The following is a 19842-nucleotide window of genomic DNA, read 5'->3' as shown; positions in this document are numbered from 1 at the left end:
TCCCTCTCTCTTTCTCCCTCTCTCTTTCTCCCTCTCCCTCTCTCCCTCTCTCTCTCTCTCTCTCTCTCTCAGGTTGAAATAGAGGAGTATCAGAACTATGAGAAAGCATTGGCTGCTCTTAATGAAGCACTGCTAGTGCTAGAGAAATCAAAAGGAAAGCATGTCACTTCCATCGAAGAAAAGAAAACCTTTCTAAAGAGAAGATTGGAACTCATCACTAAATTCATTGATATTAGAAGGTACAGTAAATGCATTGTGTGTGTGTGTTGTGTTTCCTGTTTACTCTAGTCTCTGTATTTCTTGAATTCTTTACTAATAAAGTGGCGCTGTTATTTTTATGCTTCATTAATAGGGGACTATTTTTTAAAATTTTCTACATATACATGTGCGTACTGTAATGGGTACGATGTTCTTATGCTACATGTATGTAAAAGTTTGAGCTGATTCCAACTTTAACTTTTTGAGTTATGAGCCATCTTTAAAAACAGCAAATTTTTTTGAAAAAAGCAAAGGCTATAGCCCATGTTTTTTTCTGAAAATTGACTCCAAAATTACCCCAAATTTTTATTACATTTTAAAATACATATTGATGTCCTTATGCTATGTAGAAAGTTTAAACTGATTCCGACTTAAATTTTTCAAGTTACAGCTATTTTAAAAAATGGACCAATTTCTGAAAAAAAGCAAAGGCTATAGCCCATGGTTTTTTCTGAAAATTGACTCCAAAATCACCCCAAATTTTTATTACATTTTTCAATACATATTGATGTCCTTATGCTACATAGAAAGTTTGAGCTGATTCCGACTTAAACTTTTTGAGTTATGAGCGCTTGACAAAACTATAATAATACATGTGTGTTAATCAATTTATATGCGTGTGGTTGGAATCTCATCATATTCTACACATTATTGTCCTTGTTTGTATTGTTGTTAGGTGTGTTGGATTATCATCATACCTTATGTAATTGGCAATTATATTGCATGTCAATCTACATTGTACTTCTCCCCTCCCTCCCTTTAGCTCATATCCTGATAGCCCTGATCAAAGCATAGACCAGTGCCTCCTCTTATTGAATGATCCTCATATTGATACTGCTCTGAGGACCGGGGATCTATATGCTATGATTATCACACACTATGCCTATCAAGGCGACCATCAACAAGTATGAATGATACATAATGCATGTACACGTGCATGTACATGTACATGTACATGTACATTTAAGTGTACATGTTCTCTCTCATCTCTCTCTTTCTTCTCTTTGTCTCCTCTTGTTTGCTTGACATTAATTTGTCACTTGCCAAATGATGTTAGTAGCTGTTGTCAATCATTCTTCTATGATCTTATATCTTTGGTGTTTCAACTTTCAATTAATCAAAATAGCTGATAACACCTGTCACTGCATACATGTAGTGATTTTGCATTTCTTAATCTTATAGTAATAGTAAAAATTATTATTATTATTATTATTATTATTATTATTATTATTATGATAATAATAATATGCATGTAAATTTAACTAAAAGTATTTAATCGACCTCTGAAACACACTGCTTTCATATCTTCATTGCTTATTCTTTACTCTGTGTGTTTACTGTTTTTAGTCATTTATCTAACCTTTCCCTAATTGCTGTTTTTAGTAATTTATCTAACCTTCCTCTAATTGCATGTACAGTACATGTACATGTACACATACAGATACATTAAAGGGGGTGGAATTAGAGAAGGAACATTGACCTGACCTTGTAAAGTTTGTTTATACTCTATTCCAGGAGCTATTATAGTTCTCATTGTCTTACTCATTCAGCTAATGCATGGGTGTACTTGTGTTTCACGATGCTTGTCATTCCTTTCATTTGTAATGAAGTAGTTTCTAATAGTTTGAAAGTCACGTCACTAGCAGCTTTTATGTTGTTTGGGCTGATTGAAAGCTACTGTACACTACAGGGCAAGCATGCACTTATCCTTAATTTATATAATGTGCTATGTCTGTAGATGTGTAGAGGTATTTAAGATATTTACTAATTGATAGAATAAAGGGTAGTTGAGAGAGAGGGGGGGAGAGAAAGGGGGAGAGAGTAAAGAGAGAGGGAGAAAGAGAGAGGGTGACATGGGAAAAGAGAGAGAGGATGAGAGGAGAAAGAGAGAGGAGGGGGGAAGAGAGAGGGAGAGAGAGTAAAGAGAGAGAGAGAGAGAGAGTGACGAGAGAGAGAGAGAGAGGGTGACACAGAAAAAGAGAGAGTACGGTTAAGGGATGAGTGGGAGAGAAGGATTAGAAGGTCAAAGTACTAATGTTACTAGGTACTGAAAGTTGCCGTGTGTCCGTGTTTGGCCTACTTACGTCTCTCCTAACACAATTATCAATACTTCGTTACAACATTATTATGTCTGCTATTGATGTACACAGTCAGATATTTGTGACTATTATGTCAGATACACATAGACCTGATGGCTACTCTCTTATCCAGGAAAGGCCCTCATTGCTTGTCCGTAGTCAATTAGTGAAAGAACAAAGCATTCTATCTAATAATCAGACATACCAGTACTCTACTCTAGCTCTCTGTCACTCCAATAATGCCATAGCTAACACTTACACTAAATCATGATCATCATACCAGTAGTACAGCATCTTGCCATAGCAATGTTCACCATGGAGATAGCATATTATAATATTGAAGTGGTTATGAGTGTCTTCTGTATTCATATTGTGAGCATTAGCATGGGCTTATAGGGTAACTGATACAGCTGCATCACTTTATGCTAATGCTCTGTGGTTTGCTTTGTATGAAAATATTAATAAGAAGTGCATGAGGTAATACTGCTGAGGTCAACTTTACAAGATCTCATTATGTATGGTTTTGAAGATATGCATGTAATATTATATTTTATGGTCAAAAATGTCAGCTACTTGTAGCAAGAGTACATAATAGGGCACTCTTGGCTTGTAGTGAAGACATGTTGCTGACATGTACTTTGTATGATGAGTAAAATGTTAGCATTCATGAATTAAAATCATTATTATTTGTAGGCTTATAAATATATAAATGAGTTGAGGAAGAGACAGCCAGGGGTTAATCTGACGTTTTATATAAAGCAGCAGACGCTTGACTCCATTAACAAAGCACTGGGGACTACACTAGGCGGAGAGAGTGAGGAAAAGGAGGAGGAGGAGGAGAAAGGAGGCGATGAAGGTAGCGATGACAGCATTGAAGAAGTTGTAGACTAGAACATACATAATAATATACTTATACGCACATAATATCACTTTACGTAGATGTACATCAATTAATCATATTTGTGCCATGGTGGACACAAGAAAAACTTTATTTTATTTTGGCACAATTTTATCCGTAAGAATTATGATGATGATATAATCCATTGTTTTTTCGTCCAATCTATCACTAACACTATTATTATTATTATTATTATTATTATTATTATTATTATTATTATTATTATTATTATTATTCTACTAACATCATTTATTGTTGCAGTTGGCTAACACCTCTTCAGCTATTTACTACAATTGACGCATAGTCAGTCTAATGTGTTGTCTTTTTTTCATGTGACGCTATTGGCTACTTGGCACTTTCCAAGAATATAATCACACATTCTCACACTGTACATGTACCGGTATGTATATACAAGCCACATGCTCTGTGTGTCTGTCTGAGACTGCTATTGTGTCTGTTGTCTCGACTTCATTGGGTCTTGTAGACTTCCACTATAGGCGGATGAATATCGAAGAGCAGACTGTATTGTATTTCAACATATTATTATAGCTTTATTATTATTGTTACTATTATTACTATTACTATTATTATTATTATCATTATTCCCAGAAGTGAGAGGAGCAAACAAACAATAGAAAATTCAAAATAGGAATGAGTAGTAATGACTAAGAGAGAGAGAGAGAGATAAAGGAAGAAAGCAGGAGAATGCATGAGAGAGAGAGAGAAACTATGTATAGACTCATACCATTCCAATGTCTTTAATAGGATCACTATGTATGTGTACATTATGTCGTCAATCGTTTACATCATCATGTTAATAATTAACACCTGGTTGCTATGGCATCCTACACATGTCCAATGGAATTTTATTTATAATAATTAATTTGGCTTCGGTAAGCTTGTACTGGAGCAATACGTAAGGTGGTGTTTTGTCTATCATTATGATTATTAATGTATGTTATAGTTCCAATAGGTTTGCATATGTAATACTATTCGTGGGGATAAGCAATTATAGAAAGAGTTTCTAAGTTTCTAAATGGTCTTGTAACAAATTATTACAAGTTGTTACATACCTTAAAATCTAGCTTGTAAAAACATCAATGGATTCATTATCTTCAGCTTTGAATGTTCAAAATTATAATCAACACGAATTAACACTTGCAGATATACATGCACATATAACAATTAAAAACTAACTGAGTGTAGCAAGGCTTAAAGTAAAAAACAAGTCAGGAGTTTTCTAGCAGCAACATAAGGTTGAGATTCTGCTTTTTTCCAGCTAATAATCTATGAGGCTGAGCCCTTGAATGTTTTACATTGTTTCTAGTTCAATATCTGTTAGTGCATGCTCTATGCTTTGAGTGTGGGCCTAAGTATGTGTGTGTGTGTGTGTGTGTGTGTGTGTGTGTGTGTGTGTGTGTGGGTATATCAATTGGTTGGTTGTGTGTGTGTGTGTGTGTGCATATACATGAACATGATGTTTTGATGTGTGAAGACTGTTATTATTACATATACCAGAAAAGGTGCTAAGGAGAGGAGGCAGGACACCGTGTAGGAGAGAGTGTGCCATTATATTTATAACATTCTACACAAACTATCCCATAAGTATTGAGCCATGACTTATTATACATTACTATATGCCCCATGTACATGTATGTACGTACGTGTTGTGTGTGTGTTCAAGCAATGGATGAGTGTGTGTGCTTAATGAGGTATTCTTGTGGTTATTCGTTAGACTTTGTTCCATGATACGGTATATTGAGTCGTGTTATGCTCCTTTGTGCTGTTTCTGCCACTTCAAAAGATACTCCCAAATAGTCTCATTATAAAATATCATCATGATACACCCAATAAATAATCATAATTAATTTTCTAGTATTATACGTGTATACTCCCATTGCATAGCAGGATCTGCTTCAATAATTGCAATTATTACGTTATTATAATTTTTGTGTTTCAATCATGGTTATTTAATTGGTACATGTATACGTATGTATGAATTATTAGAGAGAGAGAGAGAGTGCATTCATTCATTGTTATTGCTTGGTTATCTCTAGTAATCGTATTGAGTGTTTTGTTACAGTTGTCTCTATATCAAGATAGTCTGGGGCTGGGCCTACTATCTCTATCCCATAGGACCAGTCCTCTTCTATTGGTATCACTTTACACTGGAGCCCCCACCTCTCTAGCAATGGAAATAAAGTCCTATTGGAGCTATACAGAGATGGAGAGAAGGAGGGAGAGAGTGAGAGTGAGAGAGATCTAGAAGACACATGATACAAAAGTGACAAACAAGAGGTATATAGATGGAGAGAGAGGAGGAGTGTCAGTGACATCTGCTGTTATTTAGCATATCAAGTTTGAATAAAAAAAGAATAAATGGTTTAAAGTGACATATTAAATTATTAGATACCCTTGCTCAATGATATTATTTTAACTCACACTCTCTTTTTATAAGTATTACATAAACCACTTCAGGCAATAACACTTTGTAATTATCATGATTAAAGTTGCTTTAGCTCTAATTCTCTCTCTCCTCTCCCCCCTCTACTCTCTCTCTCTCTCTCTCTCTGTTCCTTTCCTTCTCCCCCTCTCTCTGCAGCTAGCTCTATCCCATATTGTGTACATACTGTACACCAATTGTTATGATACTCTCATAACTACATGTCTCTCCCCATAGAATAACATTGTATTAGCATTATGTACACACACATCATTAATGCACATGTACAATATGCAACCCAGCATTACTAATTTACTATGTCTTGTGTACATAGTAACTGTGTATAATATGTAGACACATACCTTCTTTCCTGGTAAGTAGTCCAAAAGACACAACCACTTCTCTTCTCCAAAACATAATCAACTGTTGCCATAACATCTTCAAAATCTAAACGCATGCAACAACATCAAAACAACTAAAGCATAACATATCTGAAATTGAAATGGGTATAGGACATAAACATATTGTTCTCCCCCCCTCTCTCTCTCTTTCTCTTTCTCTCTCTCTCTCATACACAAGTCAAAGCAAAGAAAATACTTGCTTCAAATGCTTAATACAATGCTTCAAAAATCAGCTCCAACTTAACACATACTTGCTATGTGCAATAAAAATTGAGAATTCATTCATTAATTGCCACAAGGACTTTGACCCAATTTTTGAGTAATTTTAAAAATTTATAAAAAATCCAATTTTGGTTGGAACCAACTCAAGCTTCCTACACAACGTCAGTACATCAGAAAACATTACAAAAATTCTCTCCTAGCCATTTTTGTCAAAATATCCTGTACCATAGTACACTCAAGGTATTTATAATTCATGGCATAACTATGATAGTTAGAAAACTTGTGATTAGAACTAACTCAGACTATACATAGCAAAAGACATGCATCGTGTGTATATCTGTCCGCCATATGTCAGCTCATTTGTTCATTAATGGTTTACTAATTACAATACACTTGTTATTGGACCATATATACATCGTACATGTATGCCCATACCATAATAGTATCTATTATGTCCTGTGTGTTATTACGTGCACAAGATTATTACACGTAATGCGCTATATATGTACATGTACATAGATCCACATGTTATACTTGTAGGTACACCTTATTAGCCAGATCTTGTATCATATTTTAAACTGACAAACAGCTGCTCTAGATATTATATGCTACATGAACACATCGCACACACACATATCATGAAAGAACAAAGAACGGAGAGGAAAGAGGAAAGCAAGCACAAAGAGAAAGAGAGAGAAGAAGGTGAGAAGAAGACCCATACCTTTGCTATCATAAAAGCAGTCCGATGCTAGCACGTAATCGCATTTACTTAAATTTATTAAATCAGGTGAGATTAGACCCCAAGTGAGCCCCATAATCTTTATTTCCCTCAGTCCATTCAGTTCACATGTCTCCCTCAGGTAGTCCAAAAGACGTGGGTTGTCCTCTCTGTCTGATAGAGTCACAGAGCCTCCGCATTTGGCGGCAATTAACCCGGGAATGGCTGTGCCTGAGCCTAGCTAACAAGAAATATATCGATAACAATACAATGATATAATAGCAGATGTAATAGAGTGTTTAAGAGAATTGTTATGCTTAGCAGTGCCAACGCTATACAGTTAGTTTACATAGAGTGAGTTGTGATTATGTTCCAAGTGTGCCCATGCAATGCCCAGTATTGTGGGACACTTCATCATTCATGATGTTATCTATACATGGAAATTACGTCTAATTCAATTGTAACCAATGTACTTAATTTAATCTTGACTCTTAATTGCCAGTTTATACAAGAGGCATGGATGAGGCTGTATAGTAGATGGATGTGTATTAATTGTCAATGGATTGTGTGTGTGTGTGTGTGTCACTTGCCAAGATGTCTAGCATCACAAGTTATGACTATCATTATTCAGTATATCAATAACTGTAGTACATACATACTAGAGGGGAGTCTACTCACTCGTTTAATTACTAGCTTGTTTAGTCAGTAGTTTCATTATATTATAGAAGAGACAATGAGTCAGACTGGAGTGTAGTGTATAGCTGGGTATCATGTTGCAGACTTGTTGAGCAAGTAAATAGCCTTTGATATTAATAGCTGCCATGATGTCTGAGCATACATGTCATTGTATTAATTAATTTATTTATATTACAAGGATTGGAATTGAGTAGTGGCAAAAGCTTAGTGTAAAGGTAACCATATAGATCTACACTTACTTCTAGTATGTTTTTATTGATAATTTTGTGTCTTTGATTATAGATATAATAGCCTAATATTGGAGAGCAGGGCCACGTGTAAAGAGCATAGTCATCTGATAATCTCTAATAATAATAATAATAATAATAATAATAATAATAATAATAAGACTAATTATAATAAATAATACTAATAGTAATTAATATATAATTTATAGTATAATAATAATAATAACGTTACACCCACATATCTATCAGTGTTGGTTATTGTAAATGGTAGGGCGTGGTACAAATGTTATCGGTAAAAGAATAATCACTATAATATTAAATTTTAAAGGGAGTATATACTATTATCATTATAATTCTATAGTAGCCACCGCACATTAATTCATCATTATTAATTACTACTGTGAGAATAATCGTAAATTGTTTATCATATATCTCAAGTCTCCAAGTGAGATTGTTTGTATTATGCAGCGAACGCATGGGCCGGTAAATAAACAAAGATCGATAATGAGCCAGCTTGTTTATAACACTAACATTAACATTAGACTACATTAACATATACTAAATAAGTCCCTTATCAGTATGATGCAGGAATAATTGCATTCCTTACATTCTTAGGATTCCAAAGTACACCCTCACCTCTAGTGTTTTTATTCTCAATGGGCTCAACTCCATATTGTTTGCTCCAGCATGATACACATGTATCATGTGTCAGCCAGGCCCACTGGTTATGAATATAGTTTACATAATTGGATTAGCATCCAGAGCCAGTTTGCTCTGCATTCAATTATTTTACTAATTGATACTGCCTCTAAGAGCAACAAATAACAGATATACTTTGCATAACCTCCGGTCATAATTTTCACTAGAAATCTCTCCTCCACAACTTCGCCTTCTTCTATTTACTCATTATCTCATGGACAATTTTCTTACGCTCAAGTTGTGCTTATCTTTCAATTGTTAAATTTGCTTTTTTAACATTTTTTGCCTGTTGTGACATCCTGTTGAACCTTGTCATCTTGTTCAACACATAATTTATTGTTTACATTAATGATTATTATGGATGCATGCCTGATGGATAAAAAAAAATCCTTGTTTGACCTTGTCATCCTGCTCCAACAATATAAATTTATAATAAGTAATTTTACAATTTTTATTATTAATGATTATATCATCTGTGCGTGAGCTTAATGTTATGCTTTTAGAAAATAAACAAACACAATAAAGAATGTAAGTATTTCCTCTCTCTCTCTCCCTCCCCCTTTACCCTCCCCCCCTCTCTCTCTCCTTTTTTAGTAACTGATATACATTTGATACTCCTTTATCAGTCTATCCTTTTCATGCCCTCTTGCCTGCTATTGCCATGACAACTTAGAGCAACTCCACCCCGAGATAATCCAATGAGTGTTATGATCCCTTTGAAGCTCTGTAAACAACATAATGATATTAGCGATATTATTGACATATCTTTTACCCACTTATTTATGTTGCACAACCAATAGCTATTGCATGTACCTTTAACAATGAGTTATAGCACTTTGGACCGTAGCTCCTCGCTTTGTGTAGTTCAAACTATATTGCATTACGTGTATCATATGCCGTGTCACCTACTCAATTCAGTTGAAGGAGAGGGAGGGAGGGGGAGGAGAAAAGAGAGCTTCATGAGCAGTGACGTATGTTGTATTGATTTCTTGTGATTTGGTTTTGATATCAGATTAAGCTGTCAATATAATAATAGTACTTTGATATGCCTATTGCCATTGATAACAAATAATTATTAGAGATACCCCCTCCCATCGAGAGTGTGCGTTTGTGTATCACTGTTACACAAGCACATGCAACCAGTACAGAGAAACAGCTAGCATTTGGTGACTGATAATGACAGATGGTGATATATGGTCACGCTAACAGATGTGAATGTCTATCGGCATAAATGTGCTTCAAGCAGTGTACCCTTTGCTTCATTATGGACTCATTAATAACCACTTTATCCTCAGAGCCACAATAAATACTACAATGATGTATTGTAGTGGTATGAGAATCCTTTATGAGTCCAGTAGTGCAGCTCTAAAAGTACCAAGCCTTAATCAATGCAAGCCACATTAAACTATATATGTACTTTGAAGCCTTCCTGCGCTTTAACCAATTACTCTCTACACAAACCACATGCAGTGTAAGCACATTATGATTTCAATGATTTAAAATGGAATTATCAAGCAACACCTACACACATACGCACTAGAAAAAACTTTAGAGTGTTACTATGAAGATCGAGCTAGCACTAGCACATGATTAATACACATCACACACACACACACACAGCTATTATAGAATATACTAGAGTATTAGAGCAGTCAAATAGTTGAGGCAGAGAGGAGTGTGGTGTGTGTGGGGGTAGTATTTACACTTGTATCTTATGTAGTGTGTTATTATGGTAGGTAGGGGGGGAGACTATATAGTACAAGCGGTGAATATAATTGTATCCAATCATTGATTGTTTTGTTTTGGTTTTGGTTGCGATGATCAGTCATTTCCAACGTCTCTCTGTCTCGGCTTTTTTGTGTCCCGTCCAACCGTGAAATTAACATCTAATTGTGTGTGGGGGGATACCCAAGTGAATGAATGAGTGTATGTATACTTGCATGTACATGTACATTGTATCACCATAAACACACTTTCTATGTACATGTACTGATACACAGAACAGGCCTCGTGTTACATACCAGCTTACATTACAAATACATGCACGCATGCATATTAACTAAAAAGATAAAAACAACGTGCACTTACTGTACATAGTTACATACTTACCATAAAGTAATGCTTATAATATTACCGATCTATGGCTGTCAGCTTTATTAGTTCCTCTTATTACAACACACACACACACACATAATATCTATAGGCATACATTACTCTCCCCACCCACACACACACACTTGTGGCAACAAACCATAATGATCTACATTACTAACAATGTACTATAGTGCTGGCTCTTCCTGACCCATTACCACAAATTAGTTACTTCACTATGTTTACTGTACTTTTATTATCTGTAATATAAGTGGATCCTTTTCCCCCCTCTCTCTTATTTAATGTTTATATGCTACTCTAGCTGTGAGAGGAAGACGGATATCTCCCTCTTTTTGTTGCTATTTAATAAAATAATGTTTACATCTACTCCCATAACTGTGAAAGAGGAAGGCCCCATAGCGTAACTAGGTGGAAGCTAAGTCGAGAAAGAAGGGGTTAGACCATCACGTAGATTGTTTGATAAAATGCTGCCAAAGTGACACATTTTTTTCAAAACAACCAATTTGATTGATTAGGAACAGGGGAAAATAAGAAAAAAATAATAAAAGAGATATCGTAATTGGTATACATATAAACATGGGCTCACCATGGTCATACATGCGTGCTATAAACGCCCACGTTGCACAGATAGCGCTCACACACCAAAGAGATTGTTTCTATAAATTGAAGCTATACATATTCACACATTCAGTCCGTGTAGTATGTATGGGGAGTATGTATCATGTTCTAGCCATTTGTGCAATAGGTAGATTGATTATGATAATGATGGTAAACTTCCATACTAGATCAGTCAATACATGATGTGCATGGATAGATATGAAGAAATTTGGGAACATGCAGTCAAACTTTCTACAGAGCATTAGGGCATCAAAATTCAATTTCTTTCTTAGCCAGTTCCGATGGCAAATGAGCAGTGGTTTTTTGCCAAAATTTTGGTGTTTCTAAATGAACGTATTTATTGTTTATTAGCAATAGGCCAGGAAATAGGAAGGAAAAGGAAAAAAAGTGTTGTCATATTAGGAATTACAGTCAACAAGAATGTCTTTCAATAAAACAGAATTTGAATAAAAGAGAATAGCATGAGCCATTATTATTAAAGCAACAGACAAGCATGTGACATCCGGACATGCTGATAGTCTATTTTTAGCTACTTGTAGTGATACAGACACACAAAACTTGATTATAACTATTAAAGGAATGCTACACACATTGTTGTACACTGTACATGATTGGAAGCAAGTCAATTCAGTACACATAATAGACAACATCCTTTTCTTTATGCCATCCCTTGTATAGAACAAACAGGAACCAGCTATCAATAGGAGCAACATGTTGCTCTATATGTTAACCAGTCACTGAACACGGGCACTCGATAGTTTATTTTTTAATTTTGGACTACATTTTATTTGCTTCTTTTTCCTTCTTCATATACTCAATCAGATAACAATTATCTATAGCAAATAGGGAGAAATTTGTGTATAGTAGAGCGTAACCACAAAGAGAGGGATTTTATTGTTTTTCCGGTTATACAATAGGCTACAAAACAAACCCCATTATATATTAAAACTGCTAATAAACACACAAATTCCAACTGCAAAATGCACGTTTCTCTCCGCTTTATTGCCCATATTTGGCAACTGCTGATATTATACATGAACTTAATGATACACTACTTTCTGCAAATAAACACACACATACCCCTAATGGGCTAATTTTTGTATTCCCTGGTAAAATGACATTGCTATATCTTTCATTTACTTTAGTCACAATCAATAAAAGAAAATTACCTAAGAAATCCGTACACAAATGCATTGTTTTCGATAAGACAATAAAAATTTAGCATATGCTTTTACTGATTCCTAGAAATGTTATCACTGCCGGTGCACATGGACATTAACTGTTATCATTGCCAACGCTCATGCACATATGCTTCACTGCCGGCATTGTTTTATTTTTATGTATATATAGATATGCATGCGATGTGCATGCATGCATATCTCAAATGGTATACAAACGGATCTATCAAAACAGAGCAGTTTCGATTCAGCACTAATAGTAACGCTCAAAGTGCATGCATTAATATAATGATTACATATTTCTTGGCTACTTAAACTTCACTGTTTATAGAAATATTTGGCCATACTAATAGTAACTAGCTCAATCTTCCTTATACATGCGAATGATATGGCAATGACGCTTACATTTTATGTCATTTCTGGTGTACTCATTCACTTGCTGGCATCCTTTCCGCTTGTACTTCTGCCACTAGTTCTGATCTTGAATTCTTCACTGCCAATGTGAGGATGAAAGGTTACCTATTAATGGTAATAAATCAGTTGCATCATTAACTGATAATGATGTAAATATATACATAGCCCACTTCTTGGCATTACAATTACATAGTGTGATTCTTATGATGGTCATTATAATGATAACTGCTATCATGCTTTATAGTACAGATAATATCCTATTGTCATTTATTACTGTTATAATCACTATAATGGCAGAGAGGCTAATAGTCTAGGTACTATAATAATAATAATAATAGTAGTAGTAGCAGTAGTAGCAGAGTCAGGAGATGAATGAAACTGATATCCTTGCTGCTCTATGGTACAGTATAAATACATGTACTATACAGGTATGTATATACTTCACCATAAATTCCCTATGCATTATGTCTTGTGCTGCGTAGCTGATTTTGATCAAAATTGTACTTTTTACAAAATTTTTTAATTCTGTCCAAAAATCCTGTGTACAAGGTCTTTGCAGTCAAAAGCATGCTTTGTGGGAACCCTGGATGCATCTCTTCATGCCACGTAGAATATCTGAAACAAATAAGAATTTTAAAGTTACGGGAAATTTTGGCTAAAGACCATGAACTATAGCCCAACAAAATGGCAAAGCCCAAGCACAACAATAGCTACGACTTGCTTTGTTGTCTTCTTCTATTATTGGAGTGGCACTCAATGGCTGCTTAGTACTAATTGAAATACGAGACAGTACACATCATTTTAATTGATGACTATTTTGTCTTTACTTTAAAACGAATCTTGTTCCATCTATCAGCTTTCATTACAGATTATACAGTTCACTAATGAGGCATAGTGTGCATGGTATATGTAGAAAATGCCTACTAATAGGACACTACTTTAGTATAAACAAGTGATAATGAACTAAAATTATTTTAGCATTAATTAAGAATCCACAACCATGCAAGGCGCAAACAGATATAAAATTTAAAATGTATTTATTATCGAATTGAAATAAACATATAATTATTAATAATTAATGCATAGCGGACATTTTACCAAAAATAAGCAAAGGCAAGTGATGTGTGTATGCCTCTACTGCTCTGATTGCATTCCAAGCAAACTTGAGGTGAGACGCATTATAAATGATTTATTGTGATAACTAGCAGCAATACGTATACACATACACTCTGTGTGTGTGTGTGTGTGTTTGTGTGTGAATTCCTGAATAAGTGGTCTCTTTGCCAATGTTTAAATAACAATCACCACTTGATACTCCCTAATCCCTTTAGAGTCTAACAAATAAAAGTGTAGGTTAGTTCATGGTCCAGCGTAGAAGTTCAGGGAGGTCGGGGAGACGAAGAGACAGAGATACGAGACTGGAATGTGGGATTATTTGTACGTGATATTAATAAGCGGCTTTGTAGCCGGATAGTTTTGTGTTGGCATGTGCGTGTGTGGGAAATCTCTGGTATTCTCATTATTATCATTGCAATTATTATAAAATTAAATAAAAACACAATTACAGTTTTCGCTACTTCTCCATCAATCAAGAGCCACGTGTGTGAAATAAAGTACATGTTCTTCACGTTAAGGAAGACAGCATGTGCTTTGCATGTAATGAACATGCACATTAACAACCCACGCGCCCAATTTGGTAATACAAAGGCCAAAAGCATGACTTAAGGCCAGGCCATGTTGGCTAGCGTATGATATTTATACAAGCAGAGTCAGCCACTTGAAGTATTCTATTGATCACACACTAACAACTTCCTGGCACCCAATCTCTATCTCTACATGTGTGTATGTACTGATCATATGTTATAGTATGACATGATGTGTAGCAGAGTTCACTATAACGATATTCATATCAGTGATCAAAGTTGAACCCTAGAGACACTAGTACAAGTCTGCCTTCTGTGTAGTTTGTGTAGGTAGAGATATTAGCCTCCAGTAGGGGCCTCTATGAGTCGGCAGATCATCGTTTGTAGTAAATAAAAAAGAATAGTTTTACGAATTATGGCAACCCCATCAGCAAACCCGCAGGCAATAAAGCACTAATGGCTGCCGGCAAAATGAAAAAAGTAGTCAATTTTCACATCTTGTATTGCATTTGGTATAGTTACAAAATTATGATGGGCAAGTAATCAAAATTCTACCACAGACAGTTAGTACGGATGCAACGATAGAGGCAGTTGCCTTATTCTGCAGGTGATAATAGTTAGCAGTCACATTAGTGGATGGTTTGTTAGTTTTTGTGATGCAGCTATGGGTTGAGTTGCTGGATAAAAACAATTGTCAACTATTGGCCTAAATGACTTATCTCTTTGTGAGAACTGATTGCTAACAAAAGGCGTGCATGCAATGATAGAGTGTGAACATTGTCTGACGGACCAGATATGGCAAACCAGCACAAGATAATTGCACTCTCTTAGAAAAGTTCATAGGGAACAAATGCAATGAATACACACAACCCAATTACAATGTATTCCAACATACACTAGAAACAACTGCTATTGTCTACACTAGAAGCAGAAATGTCTGCCAGCATTAATTATTCTTAGTAATTATTGAGTAGGCGGGCACTGCATTCCTAGGCCGTTGTCGTGGTGATCATGTGGTGCTGGAGGATATAAAAGGGCATCTCTTTCCCTCACCAGTCATCATAGCTCTTCGCAATCCAAATTACCTAAGAAGCAACAAACTACTAGCTAGCTAACTACAGAGAAATGGCAGTAGATGCAACCAGCAATGTCTATCAGACAAGCCTAGATGAGAGATTCACTTTCATCCGTCAAGCCGGCAAAGGCACTTACGGTACAACATGGATCGCTTTGGACAAGGAGACAAACTCCAAGGTAGCCATCAAGGCTATCAACAAGACCACCACCAACAGGACCTCCTTCAAGAAAGAGCTCAAATACAGCAAACACCTGAGCAAGCACCCTCACATCATCAAGACTCACGACACAGCCTTCGAGACAAAGACTTGCTACGTTATGGTCCAAGACTATGCCACTGGTGGTGATCTCTTTGACGCCATCGAGCCAGAAGTTGGACTAGATGCCTCAAAGGCCCGTGTCTACTTTGGACAGATAGCCGATGCACTGGAGTTCATGCACAGCAAGAAGCTAGTCCACCGTGACTTGAAACCAGAGAATGTTGTCCTCGGAGACAGTGAAGGTAGCTACATCAAACTGATCGACTTTGGCATGACTCTAAGGACAGGGACTCATGTCTCTCGTGTTTGCGGCTCCATCCCTTACACTCCACCAGAGATATGTAACGCCAAGGACGAGGTTGGTTTCTTTGTCGAGCCATCCTGCGATGTCTGGTCAGCCGGAGTGCTCCTCTTCTGTATGCTCACTGGGAGCTTCCCCTGGGAACAAGCAACACTCTCTGATCCAAACTTCGCCGATTTCGTCCAATGGCAGACTGGGAAGGGACGAGTCCCTCACATGTGGAGGAGTTTCTCCCCTCAGCTCCTAGAGCTCTTCAGCAAGCTCCTCGCCCTCGACCCCAAGGACAGATGCAAGATAAACGCAGTCCACAAATACCTCAGTGAGCCATGGTACAACACCGAGCTCTATCCTTCAAACACTCACTACAGCCAGACTTGTTACGAAGTCGACCAGTTCATGGATTCGTACAAAGCCTCTCCATCACAATGCGGTCTTAGCTTACTACCACAATTCGGAGGTAGTCACTTCCAATCAGCTGCTGTAGCCTGCTCGTAATCGCCTCTCACTATTGCATATAATCGACACTGTAATATCATTTCATATTTTCACTTCTTAAACGAGAATGGATAACAGATCCGAAATGACTGGCTGGTCCAGAAAACAAACTCGAGGCAAGAAATCGGCAGCAGGCGAAGATTTCCCTCCAAAAACTATAACAACAACAACAACATGCTCTCCCCCTCCTCAAAATAAACAATCTAATGTAGCTAAATGTAAATCATAATAATAATTATTATTATTACTTTATATTATCATGTACAGGTAGTTTTTAACTTATCACTTAGCTGGTCTTTGTGACACTTTAATTATTTTAAAGCTTAATCTTAACAATATTTATACTTATTACTTGTAATTTATCATTATTTGTAATTTTCTCAATGTACTTGTATCAAATTGTAATCATTATCTCAAAAGAATCAATATTTCAGTTAACAAAAAAACTTTGAAAATCGAAATTCAGTCAATATGCTAAGCCTTAGCAGCAGCAACAGATCCTACTACAACAATTGATCACAGCGCACTATACCATGCCATCTGTATATGACACACATAGACATAATAAGAGTACAGTTCACAATAATAACTGATGATCTATATCTTGTGAAGATACTAGCAGTCCTACAGGCGCAGGCAGATGTTCCTTACATGGCAACTGGTGATACAAATGATGACAAATATCTAGTAGGAGTGACTAATAATAGTAGCTGAGTAAATACGATTATTATCATTGGAACACACACACACACACATACACACACTCACACACACCAACTTTGCAATAAACAACATGAGAGAAAAGAAACAGAGAAAGAAGAAAAGACATCAAGATCAAGGGAGAGAGAGAGAGATAAAGAGAGAGAGATCAATGGATATATAGCTTAGATCATTCATGTAAATGTGTACGTGCCTGTTGTGACATATTAATATTCAATGGACCAGCTAATGATTGAAATATAGACAATGACAGAAAACATAATTTTAGACTATTTCCATTTATGCACTCAATTACATCATCACTCTATAGATCTTCTCTCTATAATAATAATCCAGTCAAGGTGTGATGTAACTGGCCATCTTTTACAACCAATATGGCCATCCTTGCATTCTTATATACTTAATGGAGAACATGATGGAAACATCAACACAAATATAGATACAAGCGTGACCTGGCTACAATGCCCATTAAAACACACATTAATCACATTAATCGTATTATTGTCATATTGGCCAGTCATATTGCCTATACATGTAGCTGATTGCACAAAATTAAACAATAAGACAGAGTTCTAGCTACCATATGTGTATTATCCAACATAGTGTCATGATCATGCCTCAAAGTTCACAGTATGTATGCTCCTTACCTTCCATTGTCTGCTAATAATAACTGTTGCTATCATTATAATATGCTGAGAGGAAGTGAGATACCCCCTAATAGTAGTAAGAGTCCACCAGATGATAGGATTAGGTCAGTGTTACCCTGACAACAGGTCATTCCACAAAGGGTTAGATCAATCCTAGTACTATCAGGACTCCTCCTACACCAAAAGATCAAAAAACATTTATAAAAAGGATTACTTTAATCTAGAGATTACACATTATGAAACAAAAAATCAGAGTATTTTGCTTAGAAAGGCTGGGATTGTTGGATGCATTGAGAAAAGCAAAGATCACATAAACAATATAACAATTGACATATTGTACATGTACATGTATTATCTATCGCTTTATATCAACAACAATCTGCTGCGTCAAATAATAAACATTATTTCTTTGCAAATAAAACATCAATCGAATCCATCTAGCCCACAAGACACTTGAGAAAAGAGAGTTTACCATTTATCAATCCGACCCACCATTAAAACACTAGAGCCCGTAGTAAACACGCCACGTACACAGACAACAGGATGGGAGGGAAGGGAGGGAGAGAGACAAAAAGACAGTAACTATTGGGTACGCCATATAATATATAATTCTATATCATTTTTGCTTCAATTTCAAGGGACATTAATCAGCATATGCATTTTACACTTACCATTCTCACGATGCATGTACATGTGCATACATTTTGTACATGTACATATACATCTGTGTACATGTACATGCATACATACATGTAGATGCTATTTGCTTCATTGTGTAATGGGCACTCCAACACAAATGCCCATCATAAAACAAAACCACAATAAAATAAAACAAATTTGTATGCACCATTTAAAAATACAAGGGCAACGTACATATTATACATTCATAAATAGTAACATCGTTGTACGAGTATAGAGTTGTTTTCAGAGTAGGGTGCTGTCAAGGAGACAGATAAGGAGGGAAGCGCTTAACGGGTTCACATTATGAATGGTAGCCAAGCAACTTGTGCATACACGCTCACTTAGCACCACCATCAATTGGAACAGACAGAAAAAACAATAGTGGGCACAATTAAAATAATAGAATATAATATGCCCACTCTTAGAGTTAGTTGCCTCAAGATATACAATACCTGCCAACGCTAGTTCCAACTTGATAAACTGTACACAAGTTAAGCCTCTAACCCAATGCCTTAGGTGTAGATACACATGTTTATTATATATATAATTGAGTATAGTGTATAAACAATATGTTGCAGAATAAGGTAGTTGAAATTAACCATTGGAGTATTGGGGGAATCTACGGTGAATAATAATAATAATATAAGGATAATAATAGTAAAAGTCCTTATTATTATCATAATTAATAAGGATAAACAATAAAAGTAAGTTTTTCAGTTTAGCCTATATCCTGTACCGGAGGTAAGCTATCAAATCATTCCTGGAATAGGCCGCTTGTTATCGATTACTAGGAACAACGAATGGAAGGTTAGTTTGTTTATGTGTATACACTAACTGCTGCCAGAGATAGGCCAGTATATATATACACACAGTATTAGCATACATACTATTAATAGGAAGCTATCATTTCCATGAAAATCAAAAAAAGCATCAACAGGCAGTTATCTTATACACTTAATTAATATTATGCCAGCGATCGTGTATAATCACATATGATATGATAATAAGCTATGATTATTAGAGGTTAATGAGCTCTGTCAAATTTCACGTGTACAA

General features: G+C 35.9%; 3 protein-coding genes across 3 annotated transcripts in view; 2 read left to right on the top strand and 1 right to left on the bottom strand.

The window, feature by feature from the left end:
- LOC100636864 (intraflagellar transport protein 140 homolog) overlaps positions 1-3332 on the top strand; it is an 11485-nt gene extending 8153 nt beyond the window's left edge. Inside the window, exons 16-18 of the mRNA XM_011412144.2 lie at positions 73-239; positions 1022-1163; positions 3030-3332. Of these exons, the coding sequence (XP_011410446.2) occupies positions 73-239; positions 1022-1163; positions 3030-3227 (507 nt within the window). The 3' untranslated portion in view covers positions 3228-3332. The remainder of the gene's footprint in view (positions 1-72; positions 240-1021; positions 1164-3029) is intronic.
- A 1938-nt stretch (positions 3333-5270) lies between these two features.
- Positions 5271-7841, bottom strand: LOC100636739 (methyltransferase-like protein 23). Its single transcript, XM_019993647.1, has 4 exons — positions 7709-7841; positions 7022-7255; positions 6040-6124; positions 5271-5448 (listed from the first exon to the last, which is right to left on the bottom strand). Exons 1-4 carry the CDS (start codon positions 7839-7841, stop codon positions 5271-5273), a joined length of 630 nt encoding a protein of 209 aa, XP_019849206.1.
- Positions 7842-15663: 7822 nt separating this feature from the next.
- Positions 15664-17195, top strand: LOC100636613 (serine/threonine-protein kinase SBK1-like). Its single transcript, XM_003384480.3, has one exon. It carries the CDS (start codon positions 15731-15733, stop codon positions 16736-16738), a length of 1008 nt encoding a protein of 335 aa, XP_003384528.1. The 5' UTR covers positions 15664-15730; the 3' UTR covers positions 16739-17195.
- The last annotated feature ends 2647 nt before the right edge of the window (positions 17196-19842 follow it).

The sequence above is a fragment of the Amphimedon queenslandica genome, unplaced genomic scaffold (assembly GCF_000090795.2).
Source record: "Amphimedon queenslandica unplaced genomic scaffold, v1.1 AMPQUscaffold_13490, whole genome shotgun sequence".
Classification (NCBI taxonomy): Eukaryota; Metazoa; Porifera; class Demospongiae; order Haplosclerida; family Niphatidae; genus Amphimedon; species Amphimedon queenslandica.
Note: the sequence above shows the minus strand (reverse complement) of the source record. Positions and strands in the feature narration are given on the sequence as shown.